Below are 20065 nucleotides of genomic sequence, written 5' to 3'. Positions count from 1 at the left end.
TTGAATTCATTGAGTCTCTAAGTTCCTAGTCACCCATGATATTCTGAGTTTTCTGGGCTAGTGTTCGGAGCAGCCTATTCGGCGAGCTAACTCACTCACCAAGAACAGCGCACTCAAAGGAGGATGCCTTAGTTGTGGAGGCTGGTTCCAGCCACCCCCCAGCCTTTGCACCCTGTGGAAGGCCCGCTGGCGAGGGAACCCCACACCTGGGGGCCTTGGGTCAAGTTGGCTCTTTTATGAATGGGGTTTCTTTAATCCTCTTCGTCTTGATCAAGCTGTGACAATGCATTTTCTTAGGGAAAATATTCTACTTTTAAATTTAATTTGTACTAATTTGCCCCAGGCAGAGAGCCTCCAATAAACTTGGTGTCAATTTCACGTTTGGCCAAAGTTTGTGAAGTGTTTTGCTTTGTTTTAGAACAATTTACCATTCGTCTGTGGGAGTGGTGGGGAGAATCAACAGCCTGGCAAGTAGTTTTCACAAAATGTAAGTCCTGAGTATTATATCTGGCCTCTATCAATTTTATTGTCTTGACTCAAGTTTAATGGGGCCACCCTTTTCTCTCTCTGCTTCTCTCTTTCTCTTTGTCCCTCACCTGCATCCCAACATCCCCTGGACCTGCCAGGGATCAAAGACATCCCCTTGTCACATGTTGAACTGTTTCCCCAATAAGGTTTTCAAGCTCCTTAAGGATAGGCATTGTGATTTTGCTCATTTTGTATCCTGTTCATATCCTGTCCAGTGTTACATAAAGTGACGAATAAGGGCTTTCAATTTGAATTAAAGAGCATTGCATCAACCCCTCTCAGATGCAACCCTGTTTACTGAAGGCAGGGTCTTTCCAATCATGTTGTACTTTTTACCATCACAAGTTCTTCTCTTGCTTGAAATTATAATCAGACAGGCACAAGACAGGATGTGCTTTGGTGCATTAATTTGCTGGGACATTCTTGATGTAGGAGCATGGGTATTGAGAAAAACAATTCCTAGGACTGTTCATTCATTCATTCATTCAACAAATACTTATTATTATTCATGGCACTGTCTGAGGCAGCACAGTCAGAGCAGAGTGAGACCTTTTGATGTCTATGGTGTAGGCATAAAGATGGGGAGGGAGATAAAAAAAGAGAGAGGTGATACATAGACTTTATGGTACATCTTTCCATCCATTTATCCATCCAGCCAACAAATATTAATTGATAGCCTACTAAATTCCCAGCATTGTTATAGCCATTGGGGGCATAGTGTGATTAAGACATGCAAAGTTACCTGCTTTCTAGAAGGTAGAGCTTATAATATAGTGGTAGACACAGATAAACAATGAGGAAATAAATAAATACTATAATTTCAAATGAGGAAAGAAAATACTACGAAGAAAAATAACATAGGATAAGGGGATGGAGGCTGATGGGGACATCAGGAAAGGCTCTATGAGGAGGTGGCATAAAGAGAGAACTGGAATGGGGTGAAGATGCAAGGGGAAGAGCACTGGACTGAGAGTCAGGCCATGTTCTCATTTTAACTCTGCCACTAACTGTGCAACATGGACCAAGTCCCCCAGCATCCCTCCGTCACCTGATTATTGATGAAATAAAATGATGTATGTGACTGTAACATTCAAGAATAATGTATTATTATTAATAATGTTACAACCTGTTGCATGATTTGCATTTAAAGGACCTATTGAAGAATTGTGCATGGAGGAATTTCAGTATTTGCTGCTAGCTCATGTAGACAGCCAAGCCCAACCTTTCTGGAGTCCTACAAATCTCCAAGGAGAAACACACAGAAAACACAGAGAATGATAAAAAGGAGGATGCATTTAGTCTCTTCATTGAATGGAGTGTGTTAGTGTGGGTATGTGGGATCCTCTGAATGAGACACAGACAACTGACAGTGTTTTCCAATGCACAATAAAACAGTTTATTTAAAAAGAACGCATTCAGTACTGTGTTTGGCACATGAGGCAATGAGGCAGGCACATTCACACTTAACAGGTACATTTGGGGAGCTGTCGAAGCAAATCATTGCATTGTCTTCACAAACTATAGTCACAATATACACGAGATTACCTCTACAAAAGAAAGATGGTCATCCTTGTTCACCAAGAAGGCAGAAGATATTTACATGTTCCTCAGTTCAGCAATGCTGGCTTCTTTCAGGTCTCCATGGCCCTGTCAGTCTGGCAGCTTGTTTTCAAGGGCAGCTGAGGCTGCCTCTCACAAGGGATGTGAGTCTAATTCCTAAGGGCCGTAGCCTCTTCCAAAGAGCGAGAGTGCTTCTGATGGAGTTGCGGAGGAGTGAAGTCTTCAGTGCCAGTCTCTCAGCATAAAATGGCATTTTCCAAAACAAATGCATCAAGCGTGTGGGGGGAGGGCTCCATGACTATAAGAACATAAGAAGCATTTATTTTCCCTGACACATGCTTCTTGCCATTTCTTCAATAATTTACATTCACTGTTCTCTCGCCTTTTGACCTATTGGTTTCATCACTACTCTATAGAAAGCTTTGTTCCTCACTCTACATTGACATACCATTCTTTAAAATGATGCTAAAATAAAATGGTGAAACCAAGTAAGTTAAGTGAGAGAAGATATCACAAAATTCTTTTGTCTTGACTTCTGATTTATGCCTTCACAATGGATTGTCAACTTCCCATGTAAAGAATGGAGGCAGTATGGTGCGGTGTAGTAGAATCAGTGGCTCGGAGACCCAGACTCAATTCCAGTTAACTAGCTGGGCAGATAAGTCACTTCCTCCTTTCTGAACCTCAGTGTCTCATCTCCACACTGAGGATCTTGATCTGGAATCTAGACCTGAGATAATGTCTAGATCTGTGAAGTTCTGCTATGGACTTAGGTGACTGTCCTATGTGAGTAAACAATGCCACATTGTGATATTTCAGTATTTTTGTTCTATGTCCTGGGAGAATTTCAGTGTTAATTGATGATGCTTGGTGACTGGATCTCAACCCATCAATAAACCCCTCCCAGAGCTCTGGTCTGTAAGGCTACTTTTCTGCATAGTAAGAGCTCAGATCTGGATCTTGAAATGTGGTTAAAGAGCATTTCTGACATGGAGACAAATTATTCCAAGTCTTGAAAAATGGTCTAGATTCCAGATTTCAGTGGGAAACCTCCCCTTCCCTTTTGCAAGTACTTCATTGACTTCATTCCACCTTCACACATTGACCGATCCTTTCTCCCATTATCTACCAATTTTTTCCCTACCTCCCTAGCTAAAAATGTTGTAGGAGTGGCTGGTTCCCCAAGGCTGGTTTTGCTGTGAATTTGTTCATAATAAGATGGGGCCTACTGTCAAGTCCCTTCTGCTTGTAGCTATGGACTTCTCTCTTTGGTGTCCAGCAAAGAGCCAGAGGATGAAGGCCTATTTTGTGCCCAGGCTACATGCAATTTGTTGTGAATACAGGAAAACATCTGAACGTGTATCTGACTCATTTAAAACAATATGTAGCTTATTCAGTATAGAGAAACAAGCTCATTTCGATGACTGTTAAGAAGAACACAAAAGAGAGGTGGTATACCCTGGCCTTTTAAACACCATACATAGAAAATGTCCAAGTTGAGTTTCAAACATTTACAGTCTCGAAATGCCTTACAGAACCTGTAGGATATTTTACCACAGCAGAGAAAGTAGATTTGGTCCTTCATGATCTAATTTTGATTTACTGCTCACTGAATGAGAACCTATGGCCACTTATTGTATCTGAAGAATTAAGTGCATTTTTTCCCAGCATTGCCTTCCAAAGGATTTAATTAAGCCCACCTAAGAATGACTTCCATCAGAAAAACCTTTAATTTACCAACAAAGCTTGTTCTGTGGCTCACCAGGGTATCCGATTTCTAAACAGTAGTGAACAGCTGGTGGTGAGGAAGAAAGAAAGTTGCCCTACTGCTCACTGCCCAGGGGACTGCGGTGGCCAAATGTTTGTGGGTAGGTTTTTTTTCAGAGTCCAGCCTTACACTAGCTTCGCTAAGGGCAAGGCATCACATGATGCCTTCCTCGACAAAGTTTGCCTGGTAGTGTTCTTATCTAGTGGTGTTTCTTCCCATTAGGAACTTCTCTGAGGGCAAGGAAAGCCCAGCTAAGTACCTACTCAAACCCTGGGCATGAGGCTTAGCTGGGTAGAGACATTTGAACTATGGAGCTTCCCCAGGTGCGGTGGGGCCAGGTAAGCTTATTGGATGTCTTTCTCTTCCCCTGCTCCTTTATGGGCACTGATTTCTGGATGCCTGTGAATTTTGTGCTGTCAAAAGGCCGAGGAGCAAGTGGACAGGGAAAATTAGAGAACTGGGGAAACAGGCAATGGACTATAGGATATGAAAAAAGATCAGCCAACATGGTTTCAACTGGCAGTTTAATTGAAGAATTTTGACCTAGAAGGTCACCCTTAGAAATTAGACAAGCCATGGCTAGTAATCTCCTAAGGTACTGAGGAGTCTGTTGAGAGGTTCCTAAAAGTCACATGGCTAGGAAATATTTTGAACACCTTAGGGTCCTTAGCCTCAAGGACCCAATAACATACTAAAAATCAGTAGAACTAACTAAAGTATAAATGCCTCCTTGGGAGGAGGGGGCACTTGGGAGTCCCTCCAAAGCTGCTGCTCGCCTCTTCTATTTGGTACTCACTGATTCAGAAATTGTTCAGGCAGTGCTGTGCTGGAGCCAGCTCATACTGGCTCTTGAAAACATTTTGTTACATTTTCAGCTGGTTGACATCAAGTTAGTAGCTTTAAATTGGCTACAATGAGAGTACACCGTGGAAATTGGCAAGGGCTACAAATCGGGGCTCCACTCTTCTCCAGAGCCAGTTGTTAAACATTTAGCAGCACACAAAAGAGCTAAAATTGTCTCTGAATCCCAGAGAAGGGAAATCAAAGGAGCCCTTTAGTATCTCTGATGATGAAAGACATGAGCACAGCTATAGAAAGGAGCCTGGCCAAAACTTCATTAGAATGGTGGCATCTTATTCAACAGAGGCTGGCACAAGGCAGCCAGTGCCAACTGACCACCTCTCTCATACTCACTTGGTCTTAGAATTTTAGTTTCTTGAATTTGCTTTTTTGATCGGTTTCATTTTAACCTGAGGACCTTTGCATTTGGGGCATTACTTGGAGGTTGAGAAATAAGACCCCTTTAGGAATATTTTAGGCTCTGGGAATGACAACCAAGTAGAATCTGAATAAATCATGTAACTTTCCTGTTTCTCAATCTATTTGTGAAGATGAGTGATCTGAGATCTGCCTCTTAGTATGAAATATAAAGAGCTGTTCTTGGTGTAAAGTATATTAAAGCAATGTTCCCCACTCTGACTGTCTTCAGGCTGGCATCCATTCTGACTAAATTAATCAGTTACTATTTGCTTACAAATTAGTGACAAATTAGTCAGTTCAGCCAAAACAGTTGAATGCTTGAGTCACTAAGACTGTGTCTATATTGCCATGTGTCATGATAACTTCAAGGAACAGATCTGATATTAATTTCATGAGGAGTGAGAAGCATTCAGCTACTTTGGTCAAAAAGGTATATATGATTTTGCTATATATTGTTGGCTCCCAAATGCTGGCCACATCAGAATCACCTGGGAATCTCTGTAAGCTAGGCTTATCCCAGGACATTCTGAGTCAAAGGTCTGGGGTGGGGAACAAGAATTGTATTTTAAAGAGCTTCTCATTTCATACAGCTTTGTTTGCTGGTGGATCAGCAACATAATCCAGGTCCTAACCCCATAACCCTATTGTAATCTTAACTTGGAGTCAGTTACTCTGCGACAGGCATCTTCGCTGTGATTCCACTGTAATCAACAACAAGAGAATGAGCTTCATTGAGGATAAAAGCATCTATTCAAACATATATCTTCAATAATAAGTCATCACAAGAAAAAGAAATAATACAATAATGACATTCTAAGATATTTCCCATTTCAAATGTTATATTGATGTGGCAAAGCAATCAGAGTGTAAGAGAGGCATATTTAGTCATTTTGGTCCTTAGTATCAACGCACCTGTGGCCTTGATTAATCGGGCCACAGAGCCCAGATAAGTCAGTCAGGTGGCCCAGAGGCTCTATGTTCCCAGCACCAGTGATGCTCCGTCTGGGTTTTTCAGCCAAATACGCATACACGTACAGCCTCAACTCTCTTTGTAACCAAAGGACAGTTCTATACACTCAGGGAGAAGTAGAGGCTAACCAGATACTTTTGCCTGGCACATTCAAACAATTAGGGCAAAAACAATTTAAGGATCCAGAATTATACAGAAAATTGCTCTGCTATTTTGCACGTGAAGACCCAGCCCAATGTATTCATTATTATTTGCACATCTTAGCATTCTGTACTAAATGCAATAATGCAAAGTCTGCTGTTGAAGTTACTTACAATATGGAAGGCATTGAGAAAGGTATTTCTTACCTCAAGGGGCCCCAGCTGAAAATTACACATATGGAGAAATACATCACCATCCTCAGTATTCAACTTTTAAATTATGCATACATATTACTAAAACAAGGTGTTAAGATGAAAGATTATTGGATAAGACTCCAGCTGTCAGCTGTGAGCTGTTAGTAACTGAATAGAGATTTACTAGAATCATAATTTATTAAGGGAGTTTTCTCTCATTTCAGGGGAGAATGTAGGTTCTTAGCAGTGGACTGTTGAATATCTAGGCAAACAGCTCCTTTACTGTTTTGCATTGAGAAATAAATATCTTTTGGGGGGGGGGGCGGTGGGGAGAATCTTTTTTCCTCCTTTGCAGCCTTTTTAACTTATTTTCTGTACCTTGTGGACCTCAGACCAAAATCACTTTCCCTCTGAGCCTATCTTCATTTGATGCTGAGAAGGCCAAGAAGTACTGGACAAGGAATCATAATTTCTCCACTGATTACCTATGCAATCTTGGGAAAATCACTTAGCCTGTCTCTTTCTCCATTTCTCATTTGTAAAGTCAAAAATTAGACATGCTGAGAGGCTCTTCCCTTTCCAGTGTCCTAGAGTTCTACAATTCTGTCGCTGCTTCCCCTGGCCTCAGGTCAACACCTCTTTGCTGGTCTAATAATTAATACCTTGCCTAAGGTCTGAAGAAGTGCTCTTCCATTCCTCAGCTTCCCCACCAAATTAGGTTAGTCTTGGCACTCACATTCGTGGATAATGGAGGCCCAGGCACAAGGAGGCTGGAGGAGCTTCTCCCTTTGCACGTCCTGGCTGGTAGCCCCATGGTCAGGTGCCTGACATCAAAGTTACAGACAGATGGCCCAGTAATCACAGTCAGCACTGCTAGGCACACAACACTACTAAACATAGCACTCTTGCAATGGTCAAGAACACTTAAGACAGAGAATCAAAGGCAGGGGAACCATAGATGTTTAATCATCAAATATGGGAAAGATTTTCTGGATGTGGGAGGGATTTTTGACGCCGCATTTTAACTCTTGTCTCCCTTGGATCTACATGTCTGCACATGACACTCAGAACAACTGATGAAAACTGAGGCACTAGCATTAAGCAGGTGGCTAAATGTTTGTGGGTTTTTCTTCCCCCTCTGCAACTCAATTGGTCATTTGTGATGGTGTCATGTGTAGATAGCTGTGGGGGTTTTATGATGAAATTTATTCCAATAGCTGAGGATGGACTCTGCTGTGACTATCCAAAAAGAAGAAAGGTTCTGACAAAAGGATGCACTTAACCTAGAACCAGTAAAGGAAGGGGAATACCAAAGCCAGTATTATGTATCTGTAGCTGAATCAGGAGGAGAGACCCAATGGTCCTGCCTGCCCAGTTCACTGCTGTTGACCACACAGGCCCAGAAGTGCTGGTTGCTTACACCACGGCCTTTCTAATCAGGACTCATGGGACTGCCCAACTCTTTTTGTCATGACAGTGGTTATATAGATTTTATCTTTGAAATAGTCTTTAAAAACAAAAAGAGATTTTGTATGATCAGCTACAGGCTATTTTTCTCTATGCTGGAAGTGTAGGTCAAGGGTATAACTAACAATAAAAATAACAGTAAAAGCTGCCATATATTGAGTGCTCATTACACGCCGAAAACTGGAATAAATGCTTTATCAACATATTGCACCTAATTTTTCCAATAAGAGGGATATAGGCTGTATATCAAGAATTTATAAATTATGAGAATTGTGGTTAACTACTACCGAGGGCCTTGGGTTTTCTTCAGAGATTTTTAGAGAAAAGAGAAGGGTGGTCTTTTGGGATCAGCTTCAGGAAGTCCTGCCTAGAAACAGGAATGAGCCTGATCTCTGAGCCCTTCTAGTTCTGGGAGACAAGTCCATTTCCTCGACATTTTGAGTTCTTGTGAAAGCAACAGATGAAATGATGTTGGGAGCTGGAGAAGTCCTCTCACTGTAGGTTAAGACGGGGCCAGAAGTGAAGTGAGATTTTAAAAAATCTCCCTGAACTTTAAACAATGCCCCCCTCCCAAAAACACTTGACATTATGATGAGATGTAATTTAAATGATCTACCATAGAACAATTAACTGGTTTTAGGAATTCTAGTCTTTTGCTTTTTTTAACCTGCCTGGCTCAAAGTGTCTATGTATTTTTATTTAGTGAAATCTAATGGGAACATTGGGATTAAAACTCCAGAGTCAGAATCTGGCCCATGCAAGGCTGGCATTAAAATCATTTAGCTATAACCAAACGAACTAAGTGCTTCAGAAGAGCCAACTAAACACTTGTGTCAGTTATCATTCTCGCAGCGATCCTAACACAGCTCAGCATGAGAGCTGTAGTGGTATCCTCTCCAAAGTGACACGGAGTGAACATGGTGCAGTTTTGATGCCCGTCAAATTACACCATTGAATTTAAAAATGTTTTTTACTGTCTCCTCTAATTATTTCAAGTATCGAGCTGTTTTTTGAAACATCTATTCCTATTTCTTCCCATCTATTTGGATGATTGCCATTCATACAACGTTGTAAGATGTGTCACCATTGGTGACACATTTAAACCTGTATGGTTTTCCTTCACTAGTTAATATCTGGATCTATGTAAGCTGCTTTAATTAGCTTTCTGAAAAAAATTAGAACAAGACAGCTCCCCTTTAGAACTAGGCAGAACATGAGCATAAAGACTGTGTCTTTCCTTACTGTATTGATTAGTTTTTTTTTTTAAAGATTTTATTTTTTTCCTTTTTCTCCCCAAAGCCCCTCGGTACATAGCTGTATATTCTTCGTTGTGCGTACTTCTAGTTGTGGCATGTGGGACGCTGCCTCAGCGTGGTTTGATGAGCAGTGCCATGTCCGCGCCCAGGATTCGAACCAACGAAACACTGGGCCACCTGCAGCGGAGCGCGCGAACTTAACCACTCGGCCACAGGGCCAGCCCCTGTATTGGTTTAGTTTTAGGCATGATTATACCTTCCCAAGGAGGGGCAGTGAGATGATTACTGAACTACAGCAATTATTTTAAATAGTATTTGTAACAGTGCAAGCAATCTCGATGAAATTTCTGGAAAAGAAAAAGCTACTCCACCCAAATATATTACAAATGTGCTTGACTGGCATTTGGAAAGAAAAAAGAAACTCTTATTAAAATTTAACATCAACTTGGCCAGACTTTGGGTGGAATTGGAACAACAAAGTGCTGCTCAGTGAAAAGCTAAGGAGAGGAGTGATGTGATTTCTACTGCTAAGGCTGAAATAACGAAAAAGAGAATGGCCAACTAATTCCTTCATGGCAGGTCTACACATCTCAAATTCCAAGGGTTATTTAGTACCAAATCTTGCCACTACACATTGGCTTTTCCTTTTGAAAAGCTTACTTTGTAGATGTATAGATCCGGTTTCAGTGGAAAGAGGGAATATAGGGTGTCTACAATTGTCTTAAAGGGAGCAAATGGTTCTGGGGCAGTGCTAGTAGACACAGTGATATTCAGCACTTTCACATGGGGGCCTCCCCTAGCCAACCTGGGAGCTTCTACTCTACTCTAACCCTGCTGGTTCTCAAACGCTCTGAACAGGCAACGTGGTTACAACACTTTAGGGTATATGGGATCCATCACAACTTCTAATCATCTGTTTCCTCCCTATATCCCAGGCTCTTAAGCTGCCTTTCTATTCTGAGAGAATTACCAGCCCAGTACCTGGGTTGGGATTGCAGGAAGCATTAAACTCAGGGTGGAATGCCCTTGCAGATGTGGCAACAGAATGATTTGCCACAATAGCACTCATGTCAAGAGATGTGATGCCACCTACGACATAGGCTTTCTTTGTGATAGTGAAAGATGCACTGCATTACATGCCACCTACCACAGAGGGACCACTCTGCTATAGAGTGACTATATGGACCAGTGAGAACTTCCTAAGAGACATTTCTCATAGAAGTCATCATAAAGGGATCGATCATGATTTTCTCGGTTTGTCATGAAACATCAAAGTTACCCAGAGCCTTGAACACATCAAGTACAGATGCAACACATACAAGCAAAGCTAATTCAATATGATTCCTAGCAAACTATTAAACTCCACTGGGGTGGGACTAGAGGAGTGGTTGTAGAGAAGGAGAGAGTGAGAGAGAGATCAGATAAGCAAACCAGTTTTTTATGTTTCCATTTTTAAGAGTCAGATCCCACCCAGGCAAAACTGAAATCCTGCCCAAATCTGATTACGAGGACTGTGTCTGAGCAAAGCTGCAGAAACTGCAGCTCTAGTCCTCATAGAAAATGAGAGGCAGTTTATTATTAAAATATAAACATGAAAATACTTCAAACCATTTTGTTAGCAGCATAGTTCCAAATGTAACATTCCTTTTATCAATCAAGTTTAAATCATGTGGCTTCAACGCGTCTGTCCTGCTAAGCCCCGTACAAGAGCAGTGCAAAAGAGGGAGTGAAGACGTCTTTCTTTTTAAGTGGCAGACAATCCTTATAAGAAATTCTCTAGGGTTCTATTCTGATGACTATTCAATTTGATTTGGGGCACTTTTTAAACAGCCATTTGGCACTTTCTGTTTGGAGTTCTTAGGCACAGTGTGACAGAGTCAGCTTGGTGAGCCCTTGCGCATGCATTCGGTACAGCAGCTGAAACTCAGCAGGCAGCTGGTGGGACTCCTGCCACTTGGTGGTAAATTTGGTTCCTTTTTTGTCATAGTAATGGTATGGAAGATCTTCCTCTGTGTTGGGGTCCTGTCCAAAAGGCCAAAATCCATACAAGTGGATCTCTTCACATATTGCTGATGCAAGGGTGTACATAAGAATACCTGTGCTCAGCCGTTTGGGCGACAAATGTTTGTTTTTCCAGTACCTGTGGAACAATAAGTACAGGTGGATTCAGAGACCAGTGTTGAAAGTTTCAATCAGATAGGTCGATATGACTGGGCTGGAAGCTGCATTTCTTCAAGTACCTTAAACAATACTTGCTTTGAATCTATCTTTTAGACTATAAAATGCCTCTGGGAAGGACTGACTACAGAATTTGTGAGACCCAGTGGCAAAACGAAAATGTGGGCCCTTGTTTCAAAAGTCATTGAGAATTTCAAGAGGGTGATAGCAGAGTATTAAACCCAGTGCCAGGCCCTTCTGAGCACGGCTCCTGTGTGACTGCACAGGTTGCCCATTTTGATGCCAGTCCTGCCTCTGGGTTGTATTAAAGAGTAGTGACTCTGACTCAATGGTGACACCACAGAAGGCCACTGATGAGAATGATGATGCTTCTCATACATAAAGGGCCCCTGGACGTGGGGAGGAGGTTGTTTAGTCTAAGGGTACCTCCTCTGTCACTTCCTTACTACACCTAGAGATAAGTCCTTCTTCTTGGGTTTGGAAAGATTGTGAGGGCTTATTTTTCTCCAACCTCTTGTAAAAAATCATATTCCCTTCTCCTTTGTCTTCTAACTGAGGGCTCACAAGCCCTTCTTTAGCATGCCACAACATCAGAAAAGTATTTACTCACTTTCTGAATTTAAGAAAATGCTAAATTATGGTTATTTTTTCTTCCATATTTAGATAGTAATTTGAAGCCTTCCTACCTCACCGCCGAATATTTGAGACTGCTGTGGAGTATGTGTGTGTATGTTTATTATTGGCTGTGCAGGCAGAATTAAACTGCCCATCAATCAGGTTTCTATGGACTGTATTTCCTTTGAGTTTTCATTGATCCACTGTGTTTGGTTCAAGTCTGAGCAGTTGTGAGGCATTATGGTGAAATCCACAGGCCTTCTGAAAAGCTGAGGGCAGGACAGGCCACACAGGCAAGTTTCCTTAAGTTTCTAAGCACATGTAGTTCCTTTTTCACTACTTGAAGGCTTCAAAGATAGACCTTTTGCCTTCCAGTTGAAGTTTAAAAGGTTAGTCTTGGTTTTAATATTCTTACCTAGAATGACTTCTGATAATTCTTTTGGTACAGCTGAACTTAAATGGAGCAAGAGGGGAGAAAAACGATGAGGTCAAAAGATCACAGGACAGGTTGGCAGAGGCCTGGCTTCAGATTCTGGTTCTGCCATTTTGGGCAGTGACATTGGGTCAATAACTCCTGTTCTTTGTTGCTCACTTGACTCATCTTTAAACTTAGGAGTTGGGCTATATTACCTCTTAAAAACGTGCCCATACACCCTGGGAAACTGGGACAGTCCCAGTTTTGTCTGTTATCTTTGTTGTAATTATTAATAGCATCCTCTTTGTCTCAAAGAAAAGTTCCAGTTTGCACTATAAATTATGGCTACCTGTAATAGTATATATATAGTATATATATATATATATATATATATATATATATATATACACACTATAAGTTATACCCTACTTGTTAGATAGGTACCAGCTTATTAGATGATGATTCCTCCTTCTACGAGAGGTCAACTAAAGAGATCTTAAATTTGGAAGACTTTAGGGGACTACAGAATGGTAATATCTACTATGGGATAAAAATCTTTAGAATTCCCTGTTACCGGGCCTCCCAGAACCCACTCTAACTTGCAGTAATACCTGGACAGTATGTTAGGACAGTGGAGCTACTTACATAGGGGAAATTAGAGTTGGGGCAATTTCCTCAGATGATGTAAAGAAAAAAAAATCCCATGATTAATCTTGCTTTATAAAATGCCCTGAATTAGTGCCTCCCAATTCTGATTGCATATTAGAATCATCTGGGGAGTTATTAAGAAATACCAAGTACCTGGGCCTCTCCCCTCTCCCACAGACAAATTACTCAAAATCTTTTGACATAGAGCCCAGGCAAAAGTATTTTTTAAAGCCCTCCAAGTGATTCTAATGTACAGCCAGAATTAAGACCCATCAGACTAGACGGGAATATTGCATTTCTGGTCAATCTGTCTATCAAATTACAAGGGGTAACAATGAGCTCATAAAATACACATTTACCATTGTTTGAGCACTCAAATCCCAAATTATAAAGGCAGATTATGCAATTTATGACTTATCTGGGTGGCTTGTTAATCTTGGACATCTACAAAACACCCAAACATCAAATAAAAAGGAACATTTTAAGTCAATTGCCTCTTCTTTGAAAAAACTACTTGATTTGTCTAACTTAGCCATTGGCATTATTGGGACGGAGGTATCCATTCAAAGAAAATTCTTGATCTGTGGTTATTTCCATGACTGTTCATTAGGCTTCTACCAAGGGAGGGGACAGGGAATAGAGAGGAGAGGCTGATGAAACACCAGTCCCTCCGTTTGGCACTTGGTTACCAGCTGGGAGTAGGAGATTGAACTTCTTACCTAGAATGACTCATTCATTCATTACAAAACATAAGAGTTTGTCCTAAAGTACTAAGCTAACCACAACAACTAATCGGATAGCTCCCACCCCCAAGAGATTACAATATTGATTTGCCATCTGGTGGGGTATGAGTTAAAGGCAATAAAATACACACACCTGTTGACATGCAGCATTATATTTCCAGGCCAAGCCAGTTGGACCTTTAACTGACCTCTGTGTTCAACAAAAAAGTCAACTAATGTTCTGGTAACAGTTGCTGAAGTGTGGAAGAAAAACGCAGGGATCCAAAGAATGGCCCCATCGAGCTTTTTTAAACTGAGGAAAAAGTTGTTACGGTCCTGAATGGTCAAAAGATTGTTGTAATATTTTTCCAGGATGCTGGGGTTGAAGGTGGTAACGTTGGTTTTCCTTCCAACATCTCTTTGGAAAGGCTCCGTAGGGGCGAAATTGCAACGGAAAACAAAATCTGACTTATCTATTTCTTGTCCACACTGGCTCTCTGTCAGGATCCCGCTATTTCCAACCACCGCACAAATATTATAATGCTTATTCACAATGGGCGACATATCTGGAAGCAGTGATCGGAAGCTATTGCTAATAGAAAAAACATATTTATGGCTGGAATAATCATAGTGCATCAGTTGTCCAATCCGAACACTATTCTTGGTCAAAGAAAAATTTTTTATTACATCGACATGCTGAAGAATTTCTTGCCTAAAATAAAAAGAAATTCATTAAATGCATCCCATTCAAAAGAATTGATTTTCCATCTTATGTCTTATGCTGCCATTTCATTCAGACAAGAATCGTAGGCACATTGAATCCAAGAAAGAATATACATTCATAACAATTGTGGTCTTTGAGGGGAGGACTGCTTCAGAATCTTCAGACATACACTCATCTTTCAGTCACGTTCTGGATGTAATCCTTCGAGGCTCGCAAATGTTGTAACTTACAGTTCTAGTTGCCATTCTTTGGTTTTCTGCTCTACATAAAGAGTGTATTTGATCAAGGGGGAGGTGCAGGCCATACTGTGTCAGAATATACAGGGAGACAATTTACACAGGCCCCAAAGAGCTCACATTAATGCACAAACATTGGTGACTTAGAGTTTGTAACTAGGGACTACTTGTTTGCTATGGGACTGCAGTATTCAAGGAGTATCAAATATCACTGGTGTCCAAATAAGAGCCAAACAGATGACTCAGTATAGTACTATCTATTATTAAAATATGAAAATGGTAATAGCAGTGGGTATAGTTGAATATTTAATAGAAATGAGATAATCTCATTAAGGTCCTTTGAATAATGAAACAGGGGCATATTTCTACTTGATTATACAGAAACACAATTTAGTTGGAGAATCTAATTCTTAGAAAAACAGGCTATTGTAAATCCTGAAAACGTGTGTAAATTCTAAGGACTCAGAGGATAAACAAGACAAGGGGGAAACTTAGCACTAATTTCAGGTTGCTTTCATGTTGAGTATTAAGTAAAATTAAGCATCTTAAAGTCTCAGCTATTTAAAATGTTTAAGAGACCAGTAACATGTTACTTTGCTACTAGATTCTCCAATTCTAAGAAATCACATTGAATTTCCTGCATCTTTTGCCTAAAAAATAGCAGAAATGAAACGAAATGCTTTGCATATCATCACTTTAACTGGAATTTTATTTTTAAAAATCACTTTATTCATCAAAGTATAGAGCAGCATAAACTGAAGGCTTTAATCCAAAACTTCAAAAGTTACCAATACTGTTCTTTATAAGCTGTGACAAAGGTAAAGTAAGTTTAAAATAACACTGGGGAAATGAAAGATTACATAATAAATGGATTGAAAGGAGGAGAGTTTTGAGAAAGAAATATTGTTCTGACTGGTCATTTGGGTCACATGGCCTAGTGTGGGAAGAATATTTTTATTGAGATAGAAATATATTTTGGGAAAAAGTATATGTTCTACTCATGAGAGTTCTCTAGGTTGTCTATAAAATTAATATTGGATTGAAAACCCAAAAGTTAAAAAAGAAAGCACTTCTAGGGTTTTAGAATTAATCAATTACTGTCATGGACTAATTTCTAATTAAACAGTGTTTAAAAAATTTTAATCATAATCACATGACTATATGTCAACTTTTCAAATAAACAATATTTTCATGACACCATGGATATCTATTGAATTTGTTTTAATTCTGTCATTAGATTAAAATTAAAAAGAGAGAGTGCAGTAACCAGAAATGCTATGGCTAAACGCAATCCCCTAAATAGAGTGGTAAAATAAGTATTTGTAAAATAAGTATTCACACACCTAATGAATACACTAGATGGCTCACATTCCATTTAGCAGCATTGTAATCCCACCAAGAAGGAAGGAGTAATGACTTATCTGGGGTTGCTAAGAGTAGACCAGAATCACTGAGGAGAATAAATACATCTGAGTAAACCTCATCCTTCTTCCCCACCTCAAACAAAACAAAACAAAACAAAAACACAAAAATCCCCACACATACACACACATAAACTCCTTCGTGTATAAATGAGGCTGCTACAGAACAACTATTAAGAAAGATGCTGGGTAGCTTTTACAATATATTAAAAACTGTAAAGGTTTAATGAAAATAAACAGGCAAAAGCAAAACAAAACCATACTTAAATACTTGCATATATTTGGGCTAAGATTTTCACGAGTAATTTGATAGAGATGGATTGTAGTATTTTCTTTGTGTTTCAATGAGACAATACTATTTTATTTTTTCAAATTTTTTCAGTGGGGGAATGAAAATGCACTGGGTGGTCTTTTTCCAATTAACCTTTCTAAAAATTAGATAGCTTTGGCAGTATTAGCCATACACATCAACTATGAATCATGATGCTCAATTAAGCCTAAGTTAGGGAGGATATTAGAAATATCTTTTTTTCTTCCATTCAAATTGGTCTTCTTGATGTTTTCTGAGAAGGCACTACATACATAAAAAGGCTTACCAATCAGCTTTTGTGCAGTCAGGCCAAGAAGACAAGGCAAATACCTCAGGGTGGAGGACAGATTTTTGCTGTTGTGGATTACTTTGTTTTGTTTTGTTTTTTGAGCTCCAGGATTCAAAAACACCTTTTGGATCTCTCCCCCCTATCCTACCTTTGATGTAAAAACGCTGTCCGATTAAATCTCCACTTAGGTTTCTTTTCGAGTTTGCGGGTCAGAGAATTCGTAATGGGCACAAATGACGGATCTAGAAACTTCAGCGCAAACTGTGACCTGGAGAGGAGCATGAGTACACAGACAAACGTGCTGGCCTCAGCTGGGGGAAGCCGAGGTAGCCATTAAAGTTCAGCCGGTGGGGGCGGGGGGCAGCTGGCACACGCACTGGCTCCATCCCGCCCCAAAGTCACCTCTCATTTGGTCTACCCTCTGTTCCCCAATACAGCCCGGAGGAATAAAGAAAACTGAGGGAATCCGTCTCCATTGTCCATCCCTCCGGGCGCGGGAGAGACCCATAAAATGGCCGTCTGGCGGAGAGCAGGGGCGGGAGCCCGGCGCACGGCTGGAGCCCGATGCGCAGCGAGGACGAGGGGAGTCAGCACCGCGGACAGCGGCCGCGCCGCCGCCAGCCTCGCGGGCGACGCTCCCGCCGTCCGGGTGAATTGATTTTTGGAGAAAGGGCAGAGGAAACCGGAGACCCAGGGGAACGCTGAGGGTGGCTCTCGCCTTAACCTCTTCCTTCCCGAGCCTATGCTTGATTTCACTCCCGGTCTCCTGCCTGGGGACCCTCGGAGGCCGTCGGCCAGCTCCGCTCTTCTGCCCAGCTGGGGCTTCTCTAGGTTCCGCACCTCTGGCCCAGCTTGGACCACAGGCTGCAGTTTGTATTTGCCATCTGACCCTCAGGGGACCCTGCTGAGACAGCGTCTAGGGGTCACAGGTAGGGACAGGGGCTCTTGATGAGCTGTGCCAAGCCGCGCCTGGTGCCTTCCCAGTTCAGCCCTACGCCGGCCGGGCGGTGACTTGGACCTGCGGCGAGGGTAGGCGGCCCTTAGGAGGCTCGCTTCCCGCAGAGGGCGGGGGAATTGCAAAAATCCCGGAAGGGGGGGGTGAAAACGAGGAGGGGGTAAAGATCGAGGTAGAATACCCCAGGGGTTTCATGAGAATAGACCCGCACATCATTTGATGGGGTGGGGGGTGGGGGAGGGGAGTGGAAAGAGCGCAAGGGGAGTCCGGCGCCTGCGCCATTAAATCGCCCCTGGACCTCTCAGAGCCCGGCCGCCGAGTCTGCGGACAGGGCGCGGAGAAGGCGCTAACCTCATGCAAGTCCTCCTCCCGATTCACCACCCCCTCCCAAACACACACATTGCCTCTCCCTCCACCATCATTCTCCTTATACCCTCCTCCCATTTTTGAAATGGGGGAAGGGATGTCGAGGAAGAATACGAGAAATGCAATTACAGAGATTAGGACAACGGCTTTTAGGTGCTCTTGGTTAAAAAAAAAACAAAGGGGAGGGGGAAGGGAGAATCAGAGAGAGGAGTGGAAGGACCACGCAGTTATCTTGCCCCAAGTGTCTCAGAGAAGCCAAAACAACCCCCTTCCCCACAAACCAGATACCCGAGGGCGCTCAGAGGCCCGCACTCACCGGAATCCCGCCTGGAACGCGTACATTCGGGGCGCCCCCGGGCTGGCGTACTTGGGAATGGTGAAGATGTTCTCCTTTTTCAGGGACACGTAGCTGATGAGTGATAAAATCAGCACTGCGACGCTGAGCATGACCAGCCCCAGCACACTGGCGACCCGGGCCATTTTGCAATTTCTCATCCCAGGCTGTGCTGGGATCAGGGAAAGCGGGGAAATCGCTCCGTTGAGCGGCCAGCAGCTCGCTGGCGTGTCAGCGTGTGAGCGTGTGTGTTCGCGTGCGCGTGTCAGCGTGTGTGGCGGGGGAGGGGGACCGGGCAGGGGAGCCGCGGAGGCCGGGAGTGGGGTGGGGTGGGGTGGGGTGGGGTGGGGGCGGGCAGGCGCCCCAGAGAGAAGCCGGATCCCCAAGGCAGGGGCGAGTGGGGCCAGGAGGCTGAGCAGGAAGATGGAGGGTCTGCGGGGCGGCGTGGCGATGGAGCGCGCCGCGCCGTGCGTCTCCGGCCGCCGGCTCAGGCTCCCCCGCGCGTTTTCAGTGAGGCTGCCATCTCCCCCGCCGCCTGCAAGATAAATGTGATTGGAATAATGTTACAGTTCGATCTAAGCACAAGATTTAATTAATGAACTCTAATCTCCCAAATAAGCGGAGGAGGGGAGGAAGAGGGAGGGATAAAGAGGAGGTGGCAGAGGGAGGGGAATTGAGGCTGAAAGGCTGCAGCCCACGTCAACGGCCTCCCCGGCTGAGGACGCGGACGAGGACGTGGCTGTGGCGAGACAGACGCCCAAACTTAGTTTAATAGGCCATTCGTTACTCTATAAATATATCACGGAATATGGAGATAAATAACTGGATTTGCTGTCCTGGAGGATACACACCAGCTGGGTGCTTCTGAGAGGCAGGGAGAATGGTGTTAGCAAGGAAGACGTTTAAGAACTTCTCTCCTCACCACATAGGCACTTCCCTGGGCCCCATGGAACAGCACATGCCACAGCATCCCGGCAAGGAAGCGCTAGACAGCTACTGGGCCTGTCTGCTTTGTGAGGGCTTAAAACCTCCTTGGAGTTTTCGAGAATCTGTCCCCTATCTGCCTCTCAGCTCTCCACATACCTTATTTCTCTCTAAAAGATGGGTAATGCCTAGCAAAGTTGCGAGGTGAACTGTGAGTGTGGAGGGCCTGGCTCCCCCTCCCCTGTCCTCTTGCCAGCACGACTGCCAGCACACAGCAGGTGGTCAGGGGGCATGCCCCTGAGTTAACCAGGCCTGGCGCATTCTGCCCTGATTTTACTCTCCATTGCCCACTTTTCTGACTCATCCCTGTGGCTAAGCCTTCAGTATGGGCCGCTTAACTTAGCCCTGAGCCACCAAGAAGCTGAAGGCATTGTACATGTCTGTCCATTATAAATGCACAGAAGTCTCTTTTGAAGGGGCCTAAGAAGCAAGGAAGAGAGGCAGCCTCTGAGGGTGGGAGGAACGCTTACTGCCTACCTCATTGTATTGCTTGACTTTCAGTTTGTTAGCATATTCGCGTGTTGCCTGTTTTAATATCCATTGGAAATAAAAATTAATCAATTATCGGTCACGCTACTGCGTACTCAGAGACAGCTCACATGTTTCTTTAGCTCTGTCCTTTGTAATTAGCTTGTGGCTTCTTCACCCTGGCTTTACCCTTGGCCTGGGCCTCCCAATAATGGTCAATACAAACTAGTGAAAGAAGCTGGAGGTGAGAAATTGG

The 20065-nt window shown here is 42.8% G+C and overlaps 1 protein-coding gene across 1 annotated transcript; it reads right to left on the bottom strand.

Annotated features, from left to right (window-relative positions):
- Positions 1-1900: 1900 nt before the first annotated feature.
- On the bottom strand, positions 1901-19100 carry ST8SIA3 (ST8 alpha-N-acetyl-neuraminide alpha-2,8-sialyltransferase 3). The gene is made up of 4 exons (XM_008521237.2): positions 18340-19100; positions 16851-16970; positions 13877-14434; positions 1901-11284 (listed from the first exon to the last, which is right to left on the bottom strand). Exons 1-4 carry the CDS (start codon positions 18516-18518, stop codon positions 11002-11004), a joined length of 1140 nt encoding a protein of 379 aa, XP_008519459.1. The 5' UTR covers positions 18519-19100; the 3' UTR covers positions 1901-11001.
- Positions 19101-20065: the final 965 nt, after the last annotated feature.

Source organism: Equus przewalskii, chromosome 7, assembly GCF_037783145.1.
Source record: "Equus przewalskii isolate Varuska chromosome 7, EquPr2, whole genome shotgun sequence".
Lineage (NCBI taxonomy): Eukaryota > Metazoa > Chordata > Mammalia > Perissodactyla > Equidae > Equus > Equus przewalskii.
This window is presented reverse-complemented; position numbering and strand designations above follow the sequence as displayed.